The following is a 21,449-nucleotide window of genomic DNA, read 5'->3' as shown; positions in this document are numbered from 1 at the left end:
TCAACAGGAGTGCACTGGCAGCATTTGCCTAGCATACGGACTGGAATCTTGCCAATGCATACCAGGCCCGAACGATCCGCCGACGAAGGCTTGCGAGTTATGTTGTCGACTTCCCGGGGAAAATCAACCATGCTTGTACGTTTATCTCGTATTATTTTATCAATCGATTTTCGTAAAAAAATTTATTAAATTAATCATTTTTCTTCATAGATCGTCTTTCGATTGGAATTCGCCACCGTATGATATTCCCGATATGTTCTCAAAGCCAGGAACTCCATGCAACGATTATAACGGCTACTGTGATGTCTTTCAAAAATGTCGCGAGGTAAGTGGAACTTGAACATGTAGGATAGTGCAAGTAGTAGCCGCGTTAATTAAAATATTTTATTCAGGTCGATCCAAGCGGTCCATTAGCAACTTTAAGGAAGCTCTTATTATCCGACGAGAGCCTCGCCACTTTCAGACGGTGGGTCGCTGAACATTGGTATGCAGCCGCTCTGATAGTTTTTGCGGCGATATCATTACTGGTACGTATAAAAAAATTACATTTTCTTTAAAATAATATGTATTCAAAAATTATTTATTTTTCAAATTAAAATTTAGATATTCTGTTATAATTTTTCTATTATTTAATAATTTATTATTATTTTTAATTAACAAATAGTTCGATGAGATTATACTGATGTATAGAATAAATGTTTTTGTACAAATAAGCGTAAGAAAACAATCTACTTATTCATATATACTTAAAATGTTTATTATTAGAATCGGCTAAGGAAAAGAAAAATATACAGTGAGAGTAAGTGTAGGGGTACATAAAAAGTAGATTATTACAATGTATATTAATTGCTTTCTAACAAAAATTTCAATATTACATTATTATACCTTACTCTACATACCTACCTTCGATTAAAGTATCGTGTAGAAGCAAATATTTTTGTAGTTGCTAGACGTTATAATCTTTAATTAAAGCTTTGCATAAAATAATTTGAATTTTTTTTGTAAATTATATATTTTTTATTATTAAAATGGTACATATAAATATGTAAAGAAACATATATTTATATACCATAATAGTATCTTACTTATTTGTATTTATAAAAAATTATTAATTTTATTTAACTTATTATAATTTTTTTTTATTAATTATTAATAAACCAACAAAATCAAAATTTTGTTACGTGCATATAAAGATTTCTTTTTCTTCTTTTAGGTGGCAAGCATGAGATTACTGGGCAAGCGACCGGACTTGAAGCTAAAGTCTGTCACGATAATCCATAGTTCTACGACGGAAACGGTACGGCTTCCGCCGGAAGGTACGGAAGGAGTAACGGTGCATCCACCAGCGGTACGTGCCAAACTTCCTCTCAGTAGAAAGGTCAGAGAGAAGAGGTGTCATCGCAAACATAAAGATAGTAGCCACACCGACAAGTCTAACAATAAGGTAAATTAATTTAAAAAGAATTAGAAAACAAAAACTATTGTTTAATTGAACTATTTAAATATTAATATATTAATTTGATATTTGAGTTTAATACTTAAATTAAATTTCTCATTTGTTATTTAAAGGACTCCAAGAAGAAACAAAACCAACAAACAAAGAGATCATCTGCAGGGCAAGTCGATGATTTTGCGCGAAAGAGACCGGCTGAAATTTTGGCTGCTGTAACGCAAGAAAATAAACGGAAGAAGATCACATCTGTTAGAGATAAAGGACAAGGTACTAGCAATAATCCAGGCGGTGGAAGCAGCGGCGATAACGACAAGAGGAAGCGTAAAAAGCAACATAGAAAGGAAGTAATTGACTACTCGGCAATTCAAGCAGATAAGGAACCAGAAACGAACGCTGATCCTAAGAGTAAAGTGCGTTCTTGGTTATTGGCATCTTCACAATGTCGACCGGAAACCGGTGCACGGACCAACGTTAACGGAATGCCGAAAAGTAAATCGACTCCGGTGGGTCTAACAGCCAGTGGAGGGGCGGTTGGGTCCAGAGTGCCAGTGTCGAGACAACAAGCATTAACGTCCACGCGTCGTCCTGGAGTGGAGACTGGAAGAGCGGAACTAAAGAATTCGTCGAATTCTCTCGCCAGGAAGGAACGGGCGAGGCTCCAGGTGGTATATAAGCCGCCGTTCAGGTTCAGCGTGAAGCTGCGCAAGTCCGACAAGGTAGCGCAATCACCGGCCACGGCCGTGAATCATACGAACGCGAATAGCAGAACGGCGAAGCTACCGAGAACCGGGGTGTTGCTGCGAACGGCCAAGAGAAAGGACCGAGTCAGAATAGGCAGAGCACGACAGATAGCCCCTACCGGTATCGGAAACAGCGGCAGCGATTTACCGGAACCGGCTAACTCCGACTTGCACACCGTACCCTCCGATTTGGAAGTATTGCTGTCCGAGAGCGAGTTTCTCTTCTCGGATACGTGACCATGGATAATGAGCGTGCTTGAGTTTATTTCGAGTCGCTATGCGACTAAGTAGCTCTTGCGTATTTTTATCCCTTATATCCGTGTGCGAGAATAGATAATATTTTAGGATACGCGAAATGATAGATAGTTTCGCGTTGAATTGCTAGCTCGTGCGTGGAAGAATCCCGTCCGAGAACGTGGAAGGGAAGACTCGCTTATTAGTTGATTTGTTTCCCGAACTTATTGAACGTTTTAATTCGTTTTTCTTCAACCGTTTGCTAATCGCTCTGTCGAAAAGACGTGCTGCATTAATTCTCATCATTCTTCCTTTCTGCATCTCTAGAGTGGAGCGATAGTGTGGTGACCAATCATACGTTTGCGAACATTCGCGCTGTCCTCGACGATGCTACCAACGCGCGATTGCGATGAACGGAATTTGCGCTTTGATGACAAACGTATAGGGTACGCCGATGATAGTTTTTCGACGATCAAGCCAGTTTTCTTCTTCCAAAGAAAGGGGCCAAATCCACTGTTTAAAGTGCGACTGGTGTAACGCCGCAAGTATATAAATATTGATCTATTCATCTAATATTTCCCGGAGCTATGAAAGCAGATTACGATTCGTTTTCGATGGTAGCTTTAAATTTTCAGGGATCAGTGCGCAGCATTAATCTCAAAATGCAACGCGGTATTTTGAGGTGTCGAAAGTAATGCTTTATCTTAAAGTCTTTTTACACTGTGCCTGTGCTGTTACTCTATACCCTCTTTTTTGACGCTTAGGAAAAATTACGTCTGTAAATAGCGTAATTTTCAATTAAATGGCGATATATCGGTCGTAAGAGGATAACAAAAGGTTTATTGCGTCGACAGCCTTGATTGACTAATTTTTATTAGTCGCTCCTTTTGAAATTACAGCCCTAGTTATAATGTAGTCGTAATAGATACTACGTTACAGTCGTTGCTATGATACGGCTATAAAATACTCTATATTTTAATCCTAACTGTAACATAGCTATTACGTACTTTATATTATGGCCCTAGCTATAATATAGCTAAATTACATTATAATTGCGATATTATATCTTTAGCTATGATATAATCAACATGTAATTCTATATTATAGCTACTGTTATAATGCAATGTATTAATTACAGCATTTATTCTTAGCTAGGGCTATTGTATTGACGCAGAGGAACAAAACTTAACATACCACGATTAGAACTGATCTGACATCGATGGGAATCGTGAAACGTCAGTTGTGAACAGATCGTCGGTCGGGAGGTTCTCTTGTTTCTTCGCCGCCCGATCTACCTGTAACGTTATAATATTATGACGTTATTATTCATTCGTGGTTCCTATTGTCGACAATTCCTAATTACATCTCATGAAGCATCTTATTAGATATACTTTGCATTTTTAGGACGTCCGCGAAAATTCTGAGACGAACCGACAACAAATTGCTTATATTTTTAAGACTGTACAAAATATTTTCATTAACATCCATTATGCTGAGTTTTAGCGACACCGACTTTTTAATCGATTTTCATTGCTTATTAACGGAAAACATGCTGTTTTTTTTTCTATTTCATATTTAATCTTCAAATCTAATATCTGGTGCTATTATTTGGTACTTATGCCTCTTTATATATAATATTTAATTGCATTTCTGAGTATATCTTTCATTTATAAATATGCTTGACCGAGCAGACATTCCTATTCACTCTGCAAAAGATAAATCGATTAATTAGAGTCGATAGATAATTGTTTTTTCGTATTTAAATGTTTTTTTCAAAGAAAACTTTGTGGAAAATCCGCATAATATGTTATATATGTTCTATTATATTGTATATATTCTATTATATCAGAGAGATAATTTTTCCATAATTCATATAACACACGAAATATACTTTTATCGATTCTACTTAATTAGCATTCTTTTGCAACGCATTGTCGAATGTGTTTGCCGAGTTTAAGTTCCTTGCGCTCGAAGCACGTGCGCCGCTGCACTCGAGCTAAAATGTATTTCGATACAGAATATTCGCGTTTCACAAATCAGCTTCATGTACATTCCCCTCGAGTGTCGCCGTGATCTCCTGAACTGCCACGATTTTACTCATGGCGACAAAATCGTGATAGCCGGCTTGATTAATCATTATAAAATCGACTAAACTAGCTCTTATTAGCCAACACGTATGAGTACGGTTAATGCATCCTCTTTAAGATCCGTTTACGATCGCCGATTTCTCATACTATCAGCCTGACGCGCCGCGATGTACGAGAAGTCGCTGTGTATAATAAAGTAACAAGTCGGATCGATACGGACTCGATACTCAAGGATAATAACATTAATAATATTAATACGCTCGTTGGCGGCATTCATTTTTGTATCATTCCTTAACAAGTATTATTCAACGAGAATGAGAGAGGTAGAGATAACGTAAAAATAACTAGATTTTACGTATAGACTACTAAATGATATAAACAGGGTCTGATAGGTTTTTTTTAACTTAATTGAAGCTGTTTGACTAAAATTATTAACATCGCTGTGTACTTGCATAATTTAACGTGAGCAAGTTTTCAATTAAAAATGTATACCGTTCGGAGTTAAATGAATTAATTCTTCCGGCGAATGAAAATTTTATTTTTAAATAGTATTTTGCTTTGAGTTAAAGAAAGGTGTATCTCTAATTGATCAAATTTTGTTGTTTATCTTTAAAAGAACGTGTCGATCAGTTATACATATGCGTATGATTAAATTTTGTAACAGCGTGCAGTTGGAACAAATATTAAAATTATGTTGCGCCATATTATTTGATATACGTTTGTTAATTAAAAACAATTTGAAGCCTAATTTGTTAATTAAGCGATGTTTGAACTCCAAAGTTCATAAGAACATTTACAATTATATATTAGGTAAACTAAGACTTTGCAAGAAATTATGCTTTGTCTAATACGACAATTACACATGACCGACCGTGTTCTGTATGTTCATAATTAATTCTGTAACTGCGAAGCTGGTGTTCATAGCAACAATTCTCAAGAGAGATCTGTTTGCATATGTGCGCGTGTATGCGTGTGTACACGTACACGCGCTCCCGTAAATGTACTTAATTCATAAGAAGATGTGATGTTACTTTTACATGAACCCATAGACAGAATTGCTTAACTCGTAAGGAAGCTTTTACTTTTAAGACAGAGCTGTGTTATATCCTCTCTTGAATTAATCGGGAATTGAAATCGATATTATTTCGGTGAATTAAATTCTCGATGCTATACTGTAGTAAGGAAATGGGTGAATGAAATTTAATTGAATAAAGTAATAAAAAGAATAATGTATGAGCTGATGAGACGCAGATATTAGTTGAATGGGATTTATTTCATAAAATAACTGGACACGTTTTATAAAAGAAAAATTCACATAATTCTTAATTTTAAATAACAATTAATACACAATTGAAGTATATTTAAAAAATTTACATGTTTTACTTATCAAAAAAAAAAAAAAAAGGAAGAGAAAGAAAAGAACAGAGACATCAACTTTACGAGCGTCTGTAGCATTTAAATCCACTGAAATGTCAATTTCAATTTCTAAATTTTTAATCGATTATAAGCCATGTTGCGCGATTCGCTTTGTTGTGCCTAGTCGCTGCGCAGAAATCGCTACGAATTCGCATGCGAGCGCGGCGAGCGTTTAATCCGTATTAATCTGGACACTTGTTAACTTCGTTTGTACTCCGTTGTGTCTATATGCATCTATACATATACATATATATACACATATATTGTGATACATACTTATATATGTTGTACAAGTAAGAGTAGTATGTATTCCGCTTTGATCGTAAGATTTACGTTATAATCTAAAAACAAGAAGCAAAAAAAAACAGAAAAAGAATGAAGGCAAGAAAGCGTGTAGCTTGATCGTAGAATCAGGTAGACGGCAGAAATGTTTGGATATTTGAATTCTGTAATGTGTAGAGATGATAAAAAGTGTAGCTGTTATCCTTATATAGTCTGTCTACCGAGAGATTTAGTCGCGGTGAAGTGAATCAAATTGATAAACGCATATTATTTAGCGATTTTCTACAATCCTAAGAATTCGGCAAACGCGATGGAGAACGCGTGCATACGAGAAAAGATTTTGTACTATTTTAAATTGAGTTGCGAGTGAGTCTGGATTAGCGCAAGAACATTTAGTAATTGAGAAAATAATCAATTTAGCGAAATCAAAGAGAAACGTGAATAAGTTTAGAAAGGAAAATAGAAATCAGTCGGCCTTAGATATCACGTAATATCTGTAGTATTATTTCTTTTATTTAACAAATTGAATGTGTGTGTGTGTTTGTATGTGTGTGTAACTAAATACTATACTTAGGACCACTTGTTCCATTTTTGGATAAACTATATAACACTTTATTTAATAGATAAACAAAAAAGTAAGATAGTGAGAAAATGAGTTGAAGTTTATCGAAGTGTGGAACAAAACCTTAGTATTATGAAATTAGAAAGAAATTGACGCATTCCACGTCAAACCGGGCACCTTTGAAACATAATTTTTATTTTTTTTTAAATTGCTGACGTATTTTACAGATAAAATTATAAAACACACATTTTACGAAAAAAATTCGAGATTTTTTTGTGAAGTTATTCACGCTTGTAAGTTGCAGAAATTTATAAAAATATCGTTGCGGAATCGCATCGTCATATAGGAGAACAAAGGGCTAATTGTAATAGGGGTAAATAGTAACACTATTTTTACCGGGATTTTGAACTCTTTGACGTTGACTATTTAACACGATCTTAGCTTTATAACTTCCTACATTACGTAAGTACAACCACTGTTTCCGCCAGGCTATATACAATATTCGCCAGAATAAATCAGTAAATTAAAAAAAAAATAAAAATGGTGTTTTAAAGGTGCCGGGTTTGATAATTGAGGAATGCCTCAATTATCAATGTACTGTTAAGGAAAAGAGAATCATTAAAAGAATCAAAAAGCTTTTTACAAAACGTACGTTAAGAGGAAAAAATTGGCGTTGAAAGGAATTCTGATTTTTATTCGAATTTCCTAAGAATGGGAACAGAACAGAATAACGAAGTTAAAGTTTCCAATGAAAATTAGATTTCTTCTAACTCCATTTATTTCACAGGATAAGATTGATCTACTTTTGTAAAAGGATAGCAACTTTCTTAAGCTTCGAGATTCGATCGTGAATAAGAACGAAGACTATCGTATGAATTATCTAGCAGGGAAGATTGCTGGTGTTGCTGTAGAATCTTTTCTCGTATGTATGAGTGCTCGTCGTATGATTTAAGGAAGCATCATACTTCAGTAGTCGTAGCTGAACACTCTATTTTTGATCTGTGAATGATGATAGGGCTGAGCGACTGTGGCGACTATAGCCAGCTACCCAACAAATTGATTGCTCGTACTTACAATTAATGCCGTAGTCATACCCATTAAACTCGAGTGCTTCTTGTTCCATTTAACGATTAGCAGGGACGAGATGTTGGGATCGCATGTCCCCCCACATGCCAAATAATATAACACACAACACTCGGATCCGAACAAAGTCGAGGGCACAAGTGGTCTCGATCCGAACCTATTCGGAATATTTGATACGTCCGAGAGGCGAGACTGTTATTATTTTAACTCTTATCGCGTACCACATAAACTTATAATTGATATAAGATGGGGCTGCTGTATTTTTACACGGACTTTGTACAAATATAATGGAGTTCTCGCAGAGAGAAATCCTGCGCCGGGAAGATATGTACATACCTGTATACCAATAAATACTAGACGAAATGTGAAGAGATGAAGAAGCTGCGATCGTGCAAAGAAAAAAAAAAACGAGCTAGCACGTATATAGTATAATAGACACGTTTTTATTTAGTAAAAACATCTTGATAAGAGAATATGCCCTAATTTATGAAGAAGGAACTAGTTTTCTATTAAATATTATATATATATGTCATAAATTAAATTTAATACTACTAAATTTAATAAAATTAATCATTACACTAAAATATGAGTTTCATGAACTTAAATGAATTTTCGGAATTGATAGGTTTTTGCACTCGTTATTGTACGGTCGTGAGCTTCAAACTTTATTAGCATTATTTCATCATTTCTTCTTTTTGAATATGATTCTTTTACCGTATTAAGCATAATTTTATTTTTTCCATAATGTAATTATAAACGATTATACAATGATGTTATAATTATAATTATAAAGAATGCAATATTTTATTTTTTATCTTTTAAGTATTTATATGTTTCATTAATTTTACGTATTTATCATATACACTTTTCATTGGAATTTTGGAATCTATATTTATATTTCATTTCATTTATATTTCATTTTATTTATATTTCTAAATTTTCAGGAAATTCTTTTAGTAATATTAAAAGAGTATTAGTTGCATCGTTTAGGATAGCTTCTGATGCTCGTATCAATTATCTTTTTTCTTACAGTCGTTGTTATTATCGTTTCTATTCTTAGACTATTTCACACTCATTGTAGTTAATTGATTTGCATTTCTATCTTGCTCACAAATTTCGGACTATCGTTGTAAAATATTCATAGCGTAATTAACTCTGTTATTTGTTATAACGTTTTTTAATTCCTTTCCATATTGAATTTCTGTAATATAATTGTATGACCAATTTAATTTCTAACATTTTCAGAATTTTTTGTAGGTATGTATATTTGAAGCTATATAGCAATATAAATAATTTTATAATTCAAAATTACATTAATGTTAGAATATAATGCAAACGCATGCTTACTTTTTGCGTATCGTGCATTATCTTCTTCTCTTTGTTTCTCAATATCTTTCTTTCGTAATTCGGCCAAATATTGTACAAACGCGGTATCAATCGCTTCATCTCTTGCTTTGCGTTCAGCTTTCTGTTTCGCCTTCAAATACATAAATTTGTGATGTTTTTTAACAAATTTCTAACATAGGATTCTTTTTATATACAATTTTTATAAAAACAATCAATTTAAGAAATTTAAAGTAAATATTTCAGAATTTTCAACTATTTGTAAACCAAATTTATTTTATCACTAATTCGAAATAGTTAAAAAAATTCTGAAATCTTACTATTTTGAGAAAATATTCTATGTAACTTTGCCAGTGGATTTGTAGAAAATATTCAAAGAACTGTGATGATTAATGTTACTATTTCTTTGAAGGATTCAGCAATATCGTATTGCTTTCTTGACGCAGGTTCTTCCATCCATTTACTCTTCTGCTCTTCTCGATACAATTCATCAGCGATTTCCTGCTTTTTTCTTTCTTTGCACACGTTAGTCAGCAGTTCTCTAGCTACGTTATTTATCGCCGCTTCTCTCGCTGCGCGAAGTTCCGTCTACATTATGAAAAACATATACATCGCTGAAATATTTTTATCCCATAAATTTTACAGTTCAAATCATGTACGTGTCTCTTCAGTGAAACTCGGTTTTACCTTTATACCGAGCTGTTTTTCGTGTCGTGTTTCCTTTTCCGTGATTATGCGAGCTATCCTTTCATCCTCATCCTTTAATGCTTCCTTATATTTCCTTTCCCATACTTTCTTAGCTGCTATAGACGCGGCCATCTCTGCTCTCAAAAGAATTGCGTTGGTCTCCTTTTCTTCTCTCGTCTTTGCATTCTCCACCTGAGTTTTCCGCATCTCTTGTTCCATCATCTTGCGATCCTGTTCCTTCTCCTCAATTCTTCTCCGTTGAACTCGTCGCTGATTGTCCGCCAATTGATTCTGCAGATCTTTTCGCCTGTTTTGCTTCTTCTTTTCATCTTCAGCTCGTTGCAGCTTCTCGGCAATTTTATCTTCGTGCCAGAGCTTTAATAGTTCCGCCTGATTCGCTTCCAGACGAACCTTTTCCTCTATCAAACGCGATTGGGCTTCTTCCAGAGCACAACTCGATGATGATCGCGCAGAGGATTTTATGTGATCGGATTTTAGCGCACGTTTTACTTCTTCATCTGTAATTCGCAAAGAAATCATTTTTCTATACGATATTGCTAGAATGAAAGTTCGTTCGTGTAATAAATGATTCTCAACGAATTCAGGTACAATTCAAGTATAAATCTTTACTTTTACGCCGCGACAATTCAGCAGCTAGTCTATGCGCCACTTCAATCTCTTCTTGTGTCGATTCAATAGCTTTTTGAGCACGCGATAATTCCTCCGCTATAATGGCTTCTCGTTGCTCGGCCTGCGAACGACGTCGTGCGATTTTATTATCGCCTCGCTTCACTATCGCTGCTCGTCTCGCCTCTAATGCATCTTCCTTCTCATCCTTTATCTTTTTGTCATTCTCGTCCGTCTTTATGTCCACTAAGTACCATCCTCTACGAGTTTTCAACATCTTTTACGTTTCGTCACGATGTAATTTTTTCTTGCGCGGCGCCATATTGCGCGCAGCATATGCTTTTGCGATAGTTGATTAATTTCAAGTAATTTGATATTACGTTTTCAATAAGAAAGTAATGCAAATATCGAATGTTGACAGGATTGATGAAATTACAAGGTAGATTAAATGCAAATTTTGTTTCTTAGAAGTTTATGCTTATTTGGATTTTTTAATTAAAGATTTCTTTACTTTATGCAATTAAATATTTCGAATACATATCGATTTTTATCGATACAATTAATATTAATACACACATTGAGAGAGTACAAATTAAATTACAGATTTATTATTTTTAATACGCGCGATATACGTATCGTGCAATTATACGTATATTGCTGTATTTGCCGTGTTCACGCTTGGAAATTGAACTGAACATATTTGTGCTTTCCTACGAGTTAAAAATATATAATAAGTTTTCAGTACATTTTGATCCAATAACATTTTATTAAATTCGTATCTTGTGGCGTCGAGTGGCTCACCGCTCGGTGTGATTGACTCGCGATCTATAGACCCGAGTTCAAATCCTCACGTGCCGCCCAAACGCGATTTTTCGCGTTTAATGAGCCAAAAAATGGCGCTCCACCTGGTGATCAAAAGATCTATGATCATCATCAACGCCGTTTGGATTCGGCGACAAAAGAGGAAGGAGGGCCTATAGAGACGTCCTATGCTCCACATAAGGAGATAAAAGGAGTCGTAAAAAGAAAAAAATTCGTAAACACATAATCGTTGTTAATCCAAAGCAAAACTTGAGTTCGATATTGCATGTCTTGAAAAACAAAATTTGTTTGTCAGAAGGAGATGTCCTTCTGACAAACAAATTTTGTTTGTCAGGATATATAATATCGAGCTCAAGTTTTGATTTTGCTACAATATCTGATAAAACTATATTTAGTACTACAAATATCGGTCGACCCATTTTTATTACTTTTACTTCAATCTAAAAAAAAAAAAAAAAAAAAAACCAGTCCGGTTATTATTGTTATAAGTAAAATTCATTTTCAGTTGATAGTGAATTATACCTTTGTGGAGTGGGTACTATTAGATTTCATTAACATTTCCTTTGAAGGAATATTTAATTCAATATTTTCTATATCTCCTACTATTTCAACTAAATATAATACAATTATTGTATTATTATAGCTCAATAATATTATAACTAATGAAAATTCTTATACATTGTCTTCCATTAAGAGGTTTCATTTTAAATTAATAAAAAAACGAATAAAAAAGTTTTCGAAAACGTTTAGACATTTATTCTAATTCTAATTAAAACATGGAACACAAATGGGTACATTGAGCGCTTAGTGGCCGGTCGTGCTTCTGGATGCACCTAATATCATCCAAATGGCGCATAATGCATCGTTTATGCATGTTGCTCACCAAATGTTAAAGGCCGCAGCACACACTTTCGCATGACGCATAATGCATGGATCAGTGTTTGCCGACATCTACATGAAACCATCTTAGATGGTCATCTAGATGGAAAATTGGAACATCTCATCTTACATCTAGATTTTTGCAAATCAAAACCATATTTACGGATTTCCATCTCATCTCTATCTAGATGATTTTAAAACCATCTAAGCGCAACACTGTGCATGATGCGTAAGAGAATCAACAAATCATAATCCTTCTTTTCCTCCCACTTTATGGAAGAAGACAAGCATTCAACCAATCACAGCAAGGCAGCAGCCGATGATCTGACTGCTGACTCGAGAATAGAAACTTAGAACATATATATGTTCTAAGAATAGAAATCACTCTATTCGATCGACTCTGAAGTCGGGAGTGGAGTCAGAATCGGATTATCGGAAGGCTTTGTAGTGTGATTACGGCTTTGCGGGACGCACCTTTCTTAATACGCACCTTTCCATTAATACTTTGGAAGTGACGTTAGATGGCGCCAATCTGTTACAATCGGTCGCAAGAGCAGGTACCGAAACTACCCACTACGAACGGAAGCGTGCCTCACCTATGGTAGTAGCGAACGCCGGGCGATAAATTTTGTGCGCTTTTCGGTTTTCATTAATAAACCGTCACCACGTCTTTCCAATTTACGTCATTTGGGTACGTATTCACGTGTATTGTAGAAATATGTTGATCTCGCGTACGTACTAGAAATACTATTTTATATTTACGTTTGAATATCGCTCGTGCATATTGCTTAGGTTATCTGGGAGCGTCATATTGATTTCTTACTGCGTTTATTCTTCCGCTATTATTTCAGCAAATAAATATTTTGCTATGTATCGAATATGTGAATACACATTCTACCTTGTAAATTATTTTATTAAAAATCTGCGGAGAAACAGTATAACTTATACATATGAGACATACCAGCTTAATTAACATTATCTAAAAAAAACTTAGTTATAATAAACTGCTAGATATTATTAATTTTATCAATCATAAGCTTTGGCGTCTTCGGAGACATAAGCAGAAAAGAAGTCCTTGTTTATATAATTTGAGGAAAAATGTGGTTTAATGTAAAATTTTAGAGAAAATTAAAGAGATTAGTCGATTGTGAAACTATTAAGTACTACATTCTGCCATAGAAAATTGAAATTTGTTTTTGTGAAGAAGAATATGAATAATGCAACTGAATTTATATTTGTTTGTAAATTAAGATTTATTTAGAATTATAGGGTCTATATAGCTTTTAAATTATAATTGTTACGATTAAGTTAAGAGTTACAGAATAGCCTTTTATATGTACAAAATTTTATACTATGTGTGATATATCTAAAATTATTGGTAATATAATATTTTGTTATAGAAACAATATGGTACGAGGTCGCGGAGGGATGATTAGAGGTGGTCGAGGTGGTATGGGCCGTGGAATGGGCTTTCCAAGGAAACAGTTTCTACCACGACACCCATTTGATTATACACTCTGCGAGGCAGCTTTTCCACGTGTTAAACCTGCTCCAGATGAATCAGACTTTCAATCAGCTCTTGTAAAGAAGAATGCTGATATGTGTCCTACACCAAAGGAACAGACTTCCATCTTAAATCTTGTTACTAAGCTCCAAAGTGTTCTTGATAATCTGATTGTTGCACCAGGAACCTTTGAAGCTTGTGTAAGTATACATGTTTCTATAGTACAATTATAAATTAAATCTCGATTTTTGTTTAATATACCTCTTTCATATTTATTATACATTGACATTATATTATTTGTTTTTATATCTCTTGATGTAGCAACTGGAAGAAGTAAGACAAGTTGGCAGTTTTAAGAAAGGTACAATGATAAAGGGCCACAATAACGCTGACATTGTTGTCATTCTCAAAACTTTACCAACCAAAACGGCGGTAGAGGCTCTTGGGAATAAAGTTCACAATGACTTGAAGGCTGTGAATCCGAAAGAAATCTTCAGAGTTACGCAAATGGAGTATGGATTCGATATTGGGAACAACGAAGCTACTGTGCGCGTATTAATAACCACGTTACATCAAAATCTACGCAAGCTGGAATCGGAGCAACACTTGGACGTTAAAATCTGTCAAGGTAATTTTTGCATTTTTATGGTCCATAATTTAGTGCTCAGAATATCCGGGAATTCAGATATCCCTGTGTGCAACAAATGACTAACGGGCAGGCAGGTGTCACTTTGCAATGTAAAGCCCATGGCACATAGAAAAACGTAAGGCCGTAAACGTAATCAGTAAGCGAATTGATCAATCACAGTTGAGAACGTAAGCGACGACTGCTTACGTTCTCAACTGTGATTGGTCAATTCGCTTACTGATTACGTTTACGGCCTTACGTTTTTCTATGTGCCATGGGCTTTACTCGGTTCTTCTTCCGAGCACTAGTCAATACAACTTAACAATTATTGAAATATGATTTCTTGTAGGACATCTCGCTGCTATCAGACATTCCCGGTGGTTCGAAGAAAACGCTCATCATTCTAGCATTAAAGTTCTAATTCGACTGCTTCGTGATCTTAGAAGCAAGTTCGAAGGTCTGCAGCCATTAACTCCGTGGATGCTTGATTTATTGGCACATAATGCTATAATGAACAATCCTAGCCGACAAGCGTTACCGATAAACCAGGCATACAAGAGAGTGTTACAGTTGCTTGCTTCTGGATTGTTTCTGCCAGGATCAGCAGGTACATTAAAAATTGATTACTTCTTGAAATTGAAAATTTTCATTAGAATATAGTTACTTTTGAAAATTATTTGATATCAGGAGTGAGAAAGCATGCGCTGATAATTCTCGTAAGTGTGTGAATGACGAATTACAAGAATTATTTGTGTTTTAATAAGTAATTGATGTCATATCGATTTAATTATATAATTTTATATAAGAATCGCTAAGTATATAAATTATAATATTTATTTTCAGGTATCTCCGATCCATGTGAAGGTGGCAATATACGCGTGCATACAGCATTAACACTTGAACAACAAGATCTCGTATGTCTCACTGCTCAAACGTTACTACGCGTACTGGCTCATGGTGGCTACAGACCATTATTGGAAGGCACCAACAAACTCGCAGTAGAAATGAGCGTGTGGGCAGGAGGCGTAGTGGCAAGCCCGTTAGAAAAGGCATATGAGCCACCCACGGAACAGGAGCAGCAAGAGGACATGGACGAAAGTACCGAGGAGATGATCACCGAGAGTGTTTAGGATCTTGAGTAAAATAGGAACGTTTTGTGAGTTCTCCTTTTCGTATGAAATTATTTTTTTTTGCGTTTTTTTTTAATAAAACGTATTGTATTTATAACATATTTGCATACATACATTTCGATGATAAACGAATTATGTTGATGTGTTTGAAATGATACTTTTACATGGTATTGCATTTATATCAAATATAGGCAATTTGACGATGATAATATCCTCAAAATGTGAGATTTGGCTTAAAATAAAGTACAGATCAATGTGAATTCTACCCGATTAAGTAACTTATTCTATTTTTAAGAATTTTTCTATAGCACTTTAAGCATCTACACTCAACGATATTGTATAAATGCCATGAAGAGATTTACCCTCTAAAGATTTTATATAAAGTTTTTTTTATTGAAAAATGTATCTGATCTCATTAAACATTTGGTTACTGTGTTGCAGTGATATCGTATAAATATTTGAGAGATCAGATTGTTTTTTTTTATAAATATTTCGAATATATCTTCCACTATATTGTCTACTGATGAAGTATGCACATTAAATCTCATAATATTATGCACACATTATTCGAAATATGCTTATATTTTGTATGCAATTTGGCAGTGATATGCACGTCATTTAAGCGTGTAATGAAGTGTACGATAGAAAACATTACTCTTTACTTGGAACCTAGTGTAGGCAGGGATCATTCTCCGGGGTTCTGACAACTCGCGCGCAATTAACTGTACGAGAACTTGCACCTGGTCGGACTGGTATCCTGAAAAGCTTGCCCTGCGGCATACACACACAGACTTTGTACTGCTCGTGGCTTGTGGTCGGGCTCTGCAGGAACATAGGTGACACCGGAATATCCTCCATATCAATGAAAACGCCGTCCTTGGCGTCCAGCACGACGCTGCCGTTCACACTCTTCAAGAAGATGTCGAGATCGGCGCTCCACACGATGTCCTTACTCTCCATGTGTACGCCCTCCGCACCGTGCAACGAGACTTCGTTGTCAGACTTGAATGCCAGACTCTCGTTAACTGGCGACGTGATCCGATGAGTCTCTGCGATTCTCACGTCAATCGTTTCAACGCCGTTTGGTAGACCAAAGTTAGGGAAGTCTGTAGTAAAGTAGATTGTACCGGTACGTGGATCCTTCACTTCGAATGATTCTACTTGCGACATAGTAGTACCATTTGGTAGGACGCCTAACTTTGAGTGTGGATATGCTTCGTGGGTATGTCCGCGATTCTTTACGTCAACATGCACTCCAGCTTCATCACCGGATATTTCCATCGGTTCGTCGCCGTAACTCTGGCAAATGCCCGATTGCAGAGATATCTTTAGAAAATGTGAAACATAACATATATCAATATCTGCGATGAAATATCGATGTATTGAGTAGTACAAAGATTCTATTCACTTAACTCACTATTAGATTTTTGTTTTAGACTTTTTTTTATACTCTTAATATACCCCATACATATATGTGATCAGTTTTTAAATGTGAAATATGTATGTATACCTTGTCCAAATCTGTTCTTCCATAGAATTTGACAAGATTTTCGTCCGGGATAATTTCTATAGCTTCCATCCCTTGACTTATGCGCAAAACAGCGATAACAGTGATGTTTAGAAAAAGATTGCAGAGACCGATTACCGCCAGGACCAAAGTCAACATCCAGAGACAATAACGCCTTTTAGTAGATTTTTCGTCCGTTGATGACATGCCGTACGAAGCGATCGTCCTATTAACATTGCCCAAGTAAAAATTTAATCATCTGAAATTTTAATTTAATTTAGCTTGGATTGTATCAATTGTTGATTAATTATATTTAATTGTTTTTGAATTTCGGCTAAAAAAACAATATTAACGATTGACTTATTTTACTAAATATTTCTGGAACTTTTTCGTTGGATAGGAATTATTGTTATAATAATCTAATGTACGATTTTCTTATTCACCTCGCATGCATACTGCCGCAACTATTTTGGCGGATAATGCCTTTAATCAAAGGTCCATCGCTGTTGGATAGATTATCGTCGGCCTTCGATATCGATGGCGACCCGGTATCATTCCCGCATACTTCTAGAAGAGCCGACATCGAACGTTTTCTCGTTCACCTGCTAAAAATTCAATGTTAGATTATTATAAGAGTTAATGTAGAGCAATCAGATGATTAAATAAATTATAACTATAAATTAAAAAAAATAGAATTATATAAAATTATAGGTATAGATCCAGATCGTTAATTTTACTAATTAAAAAATATTAGTTTTCGTCATGTGTGTGTGTATTAACTTATAATGTATTATAACTTGTTAAGATTTCTGCTTTTGTTTATTTGATAGTTTCAGAAAATAAAAATATAAAATCTTATGCGAACATAAGCACAGCATAAGTATGTCTTAAAACTGGTGCATTAATGGCAATATTTAATTTTATCAACTATAACTATATCGGTACAAATTACAACACATCAACATAGCTACTAATATATATGATTACGCCCACGTATAATGACTTATACTTCGTGTCTTCAGCATCACGATAATCTTAATTGAAACCGTAGAACCAATTTTGCATTTTGTTACCAAAAATAACACTCTTATCGAGGGATCGTCCTTCGCGAGCTATTGCATTAAATGGCGAGCTTCTTCGAATGTATCTGTCCCGTCGCGAAACGTGTAGTCGGTCACTTTGTGAATGGTTTCCTTACCTTGACTGAAATCAGCAGCGTCACGGGAGGCGGTTGCTTGTTCAGATAAACGAAAATAGACGACCGTGTTACGTTCCGAATTTTCGCAGATTCTACGACGACCGGGAGCAATAGAAGTAGGTGAAGATACACCGGTCGGCGCTTGCGCGTCCAGAGATCAATGCCGAATGTCCTCAGGAAATCCACCTCGCGCACATCCACCTCGAAGAGTTTGTACACTCGCGCTTCTTTTTGACAATGCGAGAAATACAGAATTGAAAGTCGCAAACAAACGAAGCCAAAAACGTCCACGAAAGATTAATTTCAATTTTCTCATATTTATCAGGGCTGGGCGTGTATTTAAAATACTTTTATTTGAAAACAGTATTTGTAAGACAATTGTATCATGTGTTTTGTATTTCAGCGGGGTGTACATGAAATATTCTGCATTTTATATTTTATGGAAGTATATAAAAGTATTTTATATTTTGTATTTCAGTATTATAATAATAAAAGATTAAAAGTATTTTGTATTTTAAATACTAAAGATTGACGATTAATGTTATTATTTAAATTATGAAATACATAAAGCTTTCAACCTTTCAATTTTAAATACAAAATACGTAATACTTTCATGTGCACCGCTGAAATATAAAATATAAAATCTACTTTTATTGCGAGAAAATTATACCCTGCTTAAAATTTTCTATAGAAAACTATTAAGAAACTTCTATAGTTTTTAATGAGCGTTTTGAATCGGTAAATCCCAATCCGCAATAGTTTTCTATTATTATACTCATAGAATCTTATTGATAACTGTAGAGCTTCTATAGTCGCTCTCGTGCGCTACTATAGAAACTATTAAAAACTATAAATACCTATACAAATTCTATGTTCCTATATTTTTTTATAGAAAATTTTAAGCAGAGTAGTAGAGGAGAGGCCCCTATTATGAGATACCGAGTTCATTTTGTGTAATTACTAAATGTTTATTGGTAGAATTAAAAAAAATAATAGGTCATTTTGAAGAGAATTTAATAAGCTTTAAGATAGTGTTATGTAAAATTTAATTCAAATTTTATTTTATTTTTTAATTAAAGAAATGTAAAAGGTGAACAAATCGCAAAGTCGAAAAATTGTGCTCCTAGTATGAGATACCCCGAGAAATCGATAATAAAGCACAAAGTACATCAGTATTAGAATTAAAAAAACTTTATTTGATGTTTCTAACATATCAACAAGTACAGCTTATGCGCGTAAATTGAGCATGTGATGCATTGTATTCAGGATTTGTCTTCAGTAGTAATTGGAATGAAGTATTGTAGAAACAGACCCTCAATGTTCATTCCGGTTATTCCTTTTATTATGATACAATAACATTTATACTTTAACATCGATTTTCACTTGGGCACAGAAGTATAGATTATTTCATATTAGAAATATCCTGGGTATCTCATGTTACGAGTATCACGTCTTACAGATTTACGATCATCAAATCTAACTTCTTTAATTAAACAATTCAACATATTTCGTATTTTTCTATCAGTACGATCTTACTCTATTACTACATGAAGAATTTATTGCCAAATAATTACTTATTAAATAATAAACAAAGATTAAAGGCTTATCTCAATGAAACTTGAAAACATTCAAACTCTAAAATTTTATTTTACAATTACTGTAGGCATGATCTAACAATGAATTTTCCACTAAATAGTTTTCAATCCAAGAGCAATAATTTCATGATAGAATCAACAAATAGCATTTATTAGTTTAGCAGAAACGCCACTATCTCATGTTAAGCGCCTATCTCATAATAGGGGGCTTTCCTCTATAAATGAAAGTATTTTAAATATATGCACAGTCCCTCTGATACTTATATATAAACATTGATAAGTGTAATTAATTAATTATGTAGTATAATTATATAGTATGGTTTATTTTAATCAATCTACTAGAATATATAAAAAAAAATTCTTAAGACAAAAATATTACATGATGTCATTTAATTCTGTCACGTTACCTTTTGGTAAGTATACCAAATATCGAAGAAGAGTACAAATATATAATGCTTACAATGGTAAATACACGAGTACTTATTTATAAGATCGTACAGATGCAATAATATCACTCAATATTTAATCCCTTCGTGGATTCGATTATGATATACCCTCGCATTCAATTTCCCCCAATGATGGAAAACTGTTTTTTGTACATGTAAATTACCGGAAGCGCACTCGGAAGAAGCGAAGATTCATAAAATGGACTAACAAATATGTTTATGAAAATTAAATACTTCCAACGATTTCATTTATTCTTAGTCAAAAGTTTTTTTTTTCACGTTTCATCCTTGCAATGTCGTTTCTAATTAAAATATCGAAGTTAGCTTGAGCCCTACAAAGAAAATCACGATATTTTCATAAACTTTGTATACATGACGAACATAAAAGTACAGCTTCTAATTGCTGATGTCTCAACACTGAAACGAAATGTCACTATAACTACAAAAGTGAATGAACGTTATTTAGTACAATGTGTAGCTTTAATTTCAGGAAAATCATATCGTCTATAATACGCTTGAATGTACTACATTAAATCAGGCGAAGACGTAAGTGAAAGTATTAATTATTATACATTTAAGTAATTTAAAAGAATAAGCAGTGAGAGCTGGTATGTTCCGTACATTAAACGCTTTATCAATATTACAAGTCAATCCCTATAGGTGCAAAATGATCCTTGATTGACACATAAACATAATTAACTCTTAAAATAAGAGTTTTTAAATCAATATAAATCATTACGGTCATAATTTATATTGCTCAACATTGTGAGACTATACTATGGACTTATACATTCACGTCCATTTATGTAATATCCTTCGTATTTTTTCCTTAACATCGCCAAAATATAATAACGTGTGCAATTTGTATATATACAATAAAATAATAATAAATGTTTTAACAGTCAATGTTGCTAAAATGACTTTTGACGTCCGTATTTTATTATATTCTACCATATTCAAATAATAAAAACTTATAATATTAACGTGCTTAGGCCTGATTGCACCAACGTGATTTCGATTTTAAGCGAAACTTAAACTGTCTCTGTCTCTGTCTCCCTTTCGGCTTTAAAACGAGATAGATAGAGTTATAAGTCTCGCTTAAAATCAAGAAGTGTTGGTGCAACGGGGCCTTAGACATACAATCATCCATTAATAATGCAAAAATTTAACATTATAAAATTTTAGCGAATAAAATTTCTCCTAGGAAACAACTGAATTTCTAAAA

General features: G+C 34.2%; 4 protein-coding genes across 4 annotated transcripts in view; 2 read left to right on the top strand and 2 right to left on the bottom strand.

Moving 5' to 3' along the window:
- Window positions 1-2,430, top strand: part of LOC108772314 (disintegrin and metalloproteinase domain-containing protein 10) — a 69,832-nt gene extending 67,402 nt beyond the window's left edge. The window contains exons 14-19 of the mRNA XM_018537833.1: window positions 8-135; window positions 211-325; window positions 393-527; window positions 1,214-1,444; window positions 1,570-2,003; window positions 2,058-2,430. Of these exons, the coding sequence (XP_018393335.1) occupies window positions 8-135; window positions 211-325; window positions 393-527; window positions 1,214-1,444; window positions 1,570-2,003; window positions 2,058-2,430 (1,416 nt within the window). The remainder of the gene's footprint in view (window positions 1-7; window positions 136-210; window positions 326-392; window positions 528-1,213; window positions 1,445-1,569; window positions 2,004-2,057) is intronic.
- A 6,402-nt stretch (window positions 2,431-8,832) lies between these two features.
- On the bottom strand, window positions 8,833-10,838 carry LOC108772318 (calponin homology domain-containing protein DDB_G0272472). The gene is made up of 5 exons (XM_018537837.1): window positions 10,519-10,838; window positions 9,889-10,406; window positions 9,601-9,789; window positions 9,205-9,334; window positions 8,833-9,058 (listed from the first exon to the last, which is right to left on the bottom strand). Exons 1-5 carry the CDS (start codon window positions 10,790-10,792, stop codon window positions 8,979-8,981), a joined length of 1,191 nt encoding a protein of 396 aa, XP_018393339.1. The 5' UTR covers window positions 10,793-10,838; the 3' UTR covers window positions 8,833-8,978.
- A 1,969-nt stretch (window positions 10,839-12,807) lies between these two features.
- On the top strand, window positions 12,808-15,493 carry LOC108772320 (interleukin enhancer-binding factor 2). The gene is made up of 5 exons (XM_018537839.1): window positions 12,808-12,907; window positions 13,617-13,920; window positions 14,042-14,348; window positions 14,698-14,955; window positions 15,192-15,493. Exons 2-5 carry the CDS (start codon window positions 13,624-13,626, stop codon window positions 15,476-15,478), a joined length of 1,149 nt encoding a protein of 382 aa, XP_018393341.1. The 5' UTR covers window positions 12,808-12,907; window positions 13,617-13,623; the 3' UTR covers window positions 15,479-15,493.
- Window positions 15,494-16,074: 581 nt separating this feature from the next.
- On the bottom strand, window positions 16,075-18,344 carry Scgbeta (sarcoglycan beta). Its single transcript, XM_018537845.1, has 4 exons — window positions 18,184-18,344; window positions 17,429-17,590; window positions 16,989-17,211; window positions 16,075-16,804 (listed from the first exon to the last, which is right to left on the bottom strand). The coding sequence occupies exons 2-4, from the start codon at window positions 17,566-17,568 to the stop codon at window positions 16,148-16,150; spliced, it is 1,020 nt and encodes a 339-aa protein (XP_018393347.1). The 5' UTR covers window positions 17,569-17,590; window positions 18,184-18,344; the 3' UTR covers window positions 16,075-16,147.
- Between the last annotated feature and the right edge of the window lie 3,105 nt (window positions 18,345-21,449).

Source organism: Cyphomyrmex costatus, unplaced genomic scaffold (assembly GCF_001594065.2).
Source record: "Cyphomyrmex costatus isolate MS0001 unplaced genomic scaffold, Ccosl1.0 scaffold1827, whole genome shotgun sequence".
NCBI classification, from domain to species: domain Eukaryota; kingdom Metazoa; phylum Arthropoda; class Insecta; order Hymenoptera; family Formicidae; genus Cyphomyrmex; species Cyphomyrmex costatus.
Note: the sequence above shows the minus strand (reverse complement) of the source record. Positions and strands in the feature narration are given on the sequence as shown.